Source organism: Papaver somniferum, chromosome 10, assembly GCF_003573695.1.
Source record: "Papaver somniferum cultivar HN1 chromosome 10, ASM357369v1, whole genome shotgun sequence".
Lineage (NCBI taxonomy): Eukaryota > Viridiplantae > Streptophyta > Magnoliopsida > Ranunculales > Papaveraceae > Papaver > Papaver somniferum.
The window spans coordinates 7,344,431-7,351,007 of NC_039367.1; the positions used below are offsets into that span (position 1 = coordinate 7,344,431).

A 6,577-nucleotide genomic window follows, 5' to 3' on the forward strand; every position below is an offset into this window, starting at 1 on the left:
ACCCAATCTACAATTACGGTTCATATTTGAGTTATTACCAACCGTAACTCACATGCAACTAGAAATTTCAATTTCAATTTTCATACAAAACCCTAATTTTTGATACAAAATTAACTTAAATCCAACATGATAAACTAAACCCTAACTGGGTTTTTCCAAACATTTTCCAAATCGCCGATTAATCGAAAATGATGAAGTTTTCAGTTTTAATGGAGGTTACGGTTGATGGAGGAGAAGAGAAGATAAAGAAGAAGATGAAAAAAAATTGATTTGATTTTTTCTGATTCATTAGGTTTAAAAAAAATTGATTCGATTTTGGTTGATTTAAGGTGAAAAGGTAATCTAGTCAATTTACATCCCCTTTAGGACATCCCCTAACCAACTAAAGGGACATTACTATCACAATGCCGCCCCTCTAATAAACCATGCCGCCCCTAAGCTTGTTCTTTATCAAAAAAAGAGAAAAAACAAACAAGAGTTGCTTTGAAGGCCCAGAATAAATTCCATTTATGGTTGAAAGACCTATCAGTAAGGAAGATCATTGACAAAAAATAACATTACAAGTACATTAAAAAAATTACAATAATATATGGGCACAACTAGAGAAGGGGAAAACGACATCCGCCAATAAATTACACTCCTCGGTAACTGATTCTCAGCTTAAAATTTGAGGCACCAAGAGATCAAGTTCAGCTGATCCTTGGAAACATTCTTGAAGCTTGATAAGATTCAGGGCTCTCAATCTAAGCCCCATCACAATGGGCTAGCATTTCCCTAACACGACTTACATACAAACTAGATGAGATGAGCCCTTTTTAGGAATCTGATTGTTCTACAGTATACTGGCCAGATTGCTTCCCTGGAGTCTAGGAACCTCTCCACTAACCATTCTTGCAGCTCTTTTAGTTTACTTTGTGATACTTCTTTGTAGTTCATGTTCTTCATATCTTCAACAGGTTGCCAGAAAAACTTCCTAAGGCCTTCCTTGAGCTTTCCTTGAGAGATGTAGCTGTAAGCCAGAAGGTAATAGGATGGTACACTCTTAGCTATTCTGATCGTCTGCTTGAAAGTGAAAACATAAAGAGAGCCTATAGCCCGAAGTATCTTGATATAGAGAGCAACAATCACAGGGCCTAAGATCCAAAGCGGTGTTAGCTCTTTAGAGACTTCAACCCCGTATTTTATGTTTACCGCCATGTACAAAGGGATGCTGCAAAATGACATGTCAACAAGTAAAGAAATTATGCCATATTCACAAAACAAATTCAAATAACAGGAATATGTTAAGAGTGAAGAGACTAATTTTAGAAGATTTAATTGTACAGAAGATAATAAGAAAAGATACTAGCTAGTAATAGCACGAATAATCTCGTAAAGGAAAAAAAGTGTCATGGTAATATGCTGCACTTACAAAATAAGCAGCGGGATCTTTATTGTTGCGTCTAGTCCCCAAAAGTAGCGTCCAACCGCCTTCAATATCTTCCCATTCTCCTTCTCTTGGCTCCTGATTTGACTTTCTGCCTTTCCACTTTGAGGTGGTCCAAGGCCAAAAACTCCATCACTTATTTGATTTGATGATTGGGTGCGCAACATCATCAGCCATTTCTTGAATAATTTCTGTATGGCCGGAGAACTTGCTAGAGTCTCTTCTTTTCCCGCACAACAAGAGAGTGGATTGTCTTGTATCTCAGGAGATTCTGTTACAGTTTCTTCACCCTTATGTGGCACATCAGAGAGCTTAACAGAGCTTCTGCGGACTTTGGATCCCTTGGCTCTATATCCTGATTCATCATTCTGGGAACTGCCTTTAAAAGCTAATACCTTCAGCCGCTTCACCTCTCTCCTGCTGTGGAAATATTAAGCATATTAATTTAGCGAAGGAAAATATAACGAAATAGAGTATGGACTGCATCTTAGCAAGCAAGCACGCGTCACTAAATAGCCAGTAAATAAGAGGAAGTTCCAGTTAATGGTAGTTAAAGTGTTTTTACATGCACATCAATCACTGATATAAGTTTAGATAGGAAGACCAAATGATTTTCTTTTAACAACTGTTAAAGATGCACTGCAGGGGCAACCAAGCAAGTACTAATGGATTACCAAAACCAAAGGGACAAAAGACTAACGACTGATTAGAGACAAAAATAGCAGTGTCAATGGATCTGTAATACAGGAAATAAGGAACCAAGAACAGACTGCATTTTCCATTGTCAAATGAAAAGTATTGGTTTTACTTGTAAGAAAACTAGATGTGAAATTACACCAAAGATCTGCCCTGCATTTCATGATTTCTAGACTTCAGCAATAAACTACATCCACAGACCAATTAAAGAGAGGCAAAACTGCAGATTTCTCACCTTATACATAATCTGCACTGCTCCCATGAAGCACTCCTATTTGATGGCTCAACCATTCGAAGAGTAACAATTGGTTTTAACTGCACCTCTTTGCTCCATGATAGAGGTCTCGACCGGAATGCTTCATAAGAACCATGCTACATTCCACAATGAACATGGATCACGAAAGATTCTAATTAATAACTTGAACATCTGAGAGACAAAACCACACTAAAGATATCTAAGATGCAACTATCTGTAAGAGATGGTGTCCAGAATTCTCATGATATATGACATATCCATCATTTACTCATTCAGATATAAGGGCATCTCAGAAATCAACTCTCGTCTAAGAAGACAGATAGCAGGTAATACGATTCTCCAAGATATAGCTAATTTAAGCACTTTAAGTCATAGTTGTCTCAAATACCTGTGCGGAGTGAGATATCAATGCCATAATGTTGCTACGCCAAGCGCCAATTCATTTATTCACAACTCTACAGACACAAGAAACATTTTAAGTCACTTGAAATAATATGAACACAAGTACACAAAGAGGGATACCGTAAAGCATCGTATCAAACTGAAACAACATCGCAATAACACTTCACCCATTTACCGAACAGACATCAATGTTACAAAAAAAAACAAAAACACAAGAAATCAACCCCAAAACTGCATACCTAGAAAAAAAATCAAAGAAACCCCAATTCATCAAATACCCAAGCCTAATTGTACCCTAATACATAGATAACAACATACAGACCTACCAAATGCCAAATACCTATGTGCCTAAGCAAAACCCTAAAAGTGAGTAATAAACAGAAAACAACGAAGGGTTTGAACACAACAAATTTTCAGCTCAATTACACAATATACACCAATCGTTCATGTAAATTACCTCAGCATAGGTTTGAGTTGGAATCAAGAAAGTGATTTATCTTGTTTTTCTCTAAAATTTGATATAGATTCTCTAACAAGAGAAGTGCAGAAGAGGCAAAGTAGGTTTAAGAATCGGGGATGTAATAAGGGGGCGTATCTCTCTTTGGTTCTTCCAGGAGGATTTGTTTATTATGTTATCCTCTCTGGGATGGGGGGGAATGGATAATAAAACCAGAGAGAGAGACGATGCGTCTACAGCGGAAGGAAAAGGCGGTCGACATTGGTGCTAGATTCGCTTATAAAGAAAAGAAAAAATATATTTAAAATGAAGGGAAAAACAAAACAAAAGGTCTGATAAACGAAGCGAAGCACATAAAATTTACGGATACACAACATTTGACCTGGTTAATTAAGATGGACTACAAAAATAAGTGAAGTTGTGAACCATGGGATAACATTGTTAGGAATTCTCGGACCTAACTAATCTCGAAAACTGGCTTGCAAGGATAGGATTGTCCGAGGTTTATTAAGCACACGACCTAGGTTGCCCTAGGCAACGTGAGACTATTTAACACCCATCTCAACGACTAGGGCTACACGGACGAGATGAACTACAAAAATAAGTGAAGTTGTGAACCATGGGATAACATTGTTAGGAATCCTCGGGCCTAACTAACCTCGAAAACCGTCTTGCAAGGATAGGACTGCCCGAGGCTTATTAAGCACACGACCTAGGTTGCTCAAGGCGATCTGAGACTATTTAACCCCGCCCCCCCCGCCCCCCCCCCCCCCCCCCCCCCCCCGCCCTAACGACTAGGGCTACACATACGGAATGGCACGGAAGCCATGGACGGGGTGGTACGGAAAGCATGGGCACACACAGACGGAAACAGAATGGTACGGAAACCACGATACACGGGTAACGTTGAGAGGGGTCTGGCTCTGATACCATGTTAGGAATCCTCAGGTCTAACAAACCTCGAAAACCGGCTTGCAAGGATAGGATTGCCCGAGGCTTATTAAGCACGCGACCTAGGTTGCCCTAGGCGATGTGGGACTATTTAACAAACATTACTAAATTACCAAAATGAAATAACAACATGTTTGGTTGTAGGGAATGTGACCAATTCTTTGAACCAAACAACCCAAATCAACTCCATGTAATTGAGAATTTTGATTCCTAGGTGTAGATGGGGAAAAACAAGTCGCCGGTTTTTTTGGAAGTGAAGAGACGAGCGTGCTGTCGAGACTCCTCAGCCGGGCGAAATGTTAATCCTCACACAGATGCACTGCAAAGGGAGTGCTTAGATTCGAGAGATCAGTCTGTATGACTTCGGCCTAAACCAAGTCAATGGTCGTTCCAGAGTCAATTCGGTCGCAAAGAGGGAGATGAGTTGATCTGAAGGAGGGAAGCTGAGAATTGTGTGGGATCAGTGATGATCAAGGATTGTGGGTGTGTTGAAAGTTTCTGCAATTTGTGGTGAACTGATGAGTTCGAATAAGTTCTGATAAATTGATGAATTCTTGAGAGTAGTTTTCTCGAGGAATTCTGCGTAGACAGTTGATAGCTAGTGATCAATCGTTGTCTGTTGTTTTTCAATCATGGATTCAGGGACTTATTTATATTGTCAGAGTTGTGAACACCTTGATCCCTGTAAGTGTGACGGTTTCTTGAGTGAAAGAGTGGGAAAGTGGGAGATCGTGGTACAACCAGTTCCAGTTCGTGCGGAGACTGGGTTGATCATTTACCCACTACTTTGCTAACTCCTCCAACCGTTGACACGACTTACTCACATTTCTCATTGTGGATGAATCCACGTGTTGTAGGCCGCCAGACCAAAACCCTAGTTGTTATCCCCCAATTTGACGTGATGTCTCACGAATCGTGGAGTCTGAGTGACAGACGTGTATTGATTAGTCAGTTGTTGACTGATTAGACAGTGAGTCTAGGTTTTGTTGAATCGAGCATAAGTGGTGAATGCTCAGCGATTCATGGATTGAACATGTAATTCTCTGAAATGGTGTCAGTATTGTAGATTCAGTAATGAATTACTGACCAGCGAGATCAAGTATCGCTCGATTCGACGAATTACTGAATATTGAGAATTTGACGAGCAACTGAGCAAGTATTGCTCAATTCGATAAAATACTGAATGGTGATAATTTATCGTGCAATCGAGCAAGTATGCTCAATTCGACAAATTACTGATAATTCACTAAATATTGATAGCTGGATCAATATTTGAGCAAGTATGCTCAATTCGACGAAATTTTTATTGGTGACGTGACCCAATAAAATATTAGAATATTGGTAGATTACCAAATATTATATGATTAATTCAGACGTTGATTGCTGAATCAGTATAAATTCATTAGTTCTTGAATCTTGCTCAGAATGATGATTCGTAGAACATTTTATTCGAAACCCTAATTTCAGATCACAGTTGATGGGTCGCTGAAAATAGGTCATGAGTGATATAGGGACTGACCACATGGGATGATGAGCGTCCATGTGTGACCAGTGCTCGAGTGAGCACGCACCAGGGTTCTCAGTTTGAGAGTTGGTGAAAAAACGATGATTAAATGCAGGATTCATTATTAATTGAAATATTGTTGGATTCAGCATTAGGTGATAAAATCTAGGTATGATAGATGAGGACCGACCAAGAGAGCATGGGACCGGCTCTTGGTGGTCAAGGGACCAGTTATTGGTCATTTGGAGAATCCCCCAGTTAGTTGGAGAGAGTTCGGGCACAGTATGAGCAATTGAGCAAATTAGGTCAAAATTATGAAAACGTGTAGGACCGGCCTTGTGCAATCCCTAGGAATGACCCTGGTCGGTCATGAAGGCATGCACGTGTTGCCGTGGTGTCCATGTTTCCATACTGAGGGTTTCAGTATTTTCTGATGCGAGTTCGAGCAATATGGTGAATTTTCAGAAGAGTTTCATCTTGACTGAGAATTCTCGATTTTTGTTGGAATGAGCATATATGTTCGATTCATCAATATTTTGAAAATATTAAAATAAAAGTGTTTTAATATTTAAAATTTCCGTGAGAGGTTAGCCAGTCGTGCGACTATGTTGGCTTTTGATTTTTCGTGATTTGAGCAATATTCGAGAAAATATGGAGAAATCATGAATTTTGCTCAAACCCCAAGAGTTTCATGAATTAAGGAAAATAATAATTATGAAAGATTAGGGATTGCAAGGTGTGGGACCGGCCATGCTAGGGAATGGCCAGCCGGCTAGTTTGCCCGGTCCCGCACGCCTTTCCCTATTTTATTATTTTTCATGAATCCTTGAAGTTATGGAGAATCCTTGAAGTTATGGAGAATCCACGAGTTTTTGTTGAAACGAA

General features: G+C 39.5%; 1 protein-coding gene across 2 annotated transcripts; it reads right to left on the bottom strand.

Moving 5' to 3' along the window:
- Positions 1–478: 478 nt before the first annotated feature.
- Positions 479–3,535, bottom strand: LOC113318895. Of its 2 annotated transcripts, none has more exons than XM_026567179.1 (5): positions 3,238–3,535; positions 2,767–2,833; positions 2,358–2,494; positions 1,412–1,843; positions 479–1,210 (listed from the first exon to the last, which is right to left on the bottom strand). In XM_026567179.1, the coding sequence occupies exons 2-5, from the start codon at positions 2,791–2,793 to the stop codon at positions 796–798; spliced, it is 1,011 nt and encodes a 336-aa protein (XP_026422964.1). In that variant the 5' UTR covers positions 2,794–2,833; positions 3,238–3,535; the 3' UTR covers positions 479–795. The 2 variants fall into 2 exon arrangements, with proteins under 2 accessions (XP_026422964.1, XP_026422963.1); XM_026567178.1 differs by having other exon boundaries at positions 1,412–1,846.
- Positions 3,536–6,577: the final 3,042 nt, after the last annotated feature.

Excerpts from the sequence above, each read along its gene's own strand:
- LOC113318895 (XM_026567178.1), bottom strand. The coding sequence starts at position 2,793 with ATGGCATTGATATCTCACTCCGCACAG. Across the intron at positions 2,495-2,766 it reads TGATATCTCACTCCGCACAG|CATGGTTCTTATGAAGCATT; the intron begins GTATTTGAGACA and ends TGTGGAATGTAG. Across the intron at positions 1,211-1,411 it reads AAGATCCCGCTGCTTATTTT|CATCCCTTTGTACATGGCGG; the intron begins GTAAGTGCAGCA and ends GTCATTTTGCAG.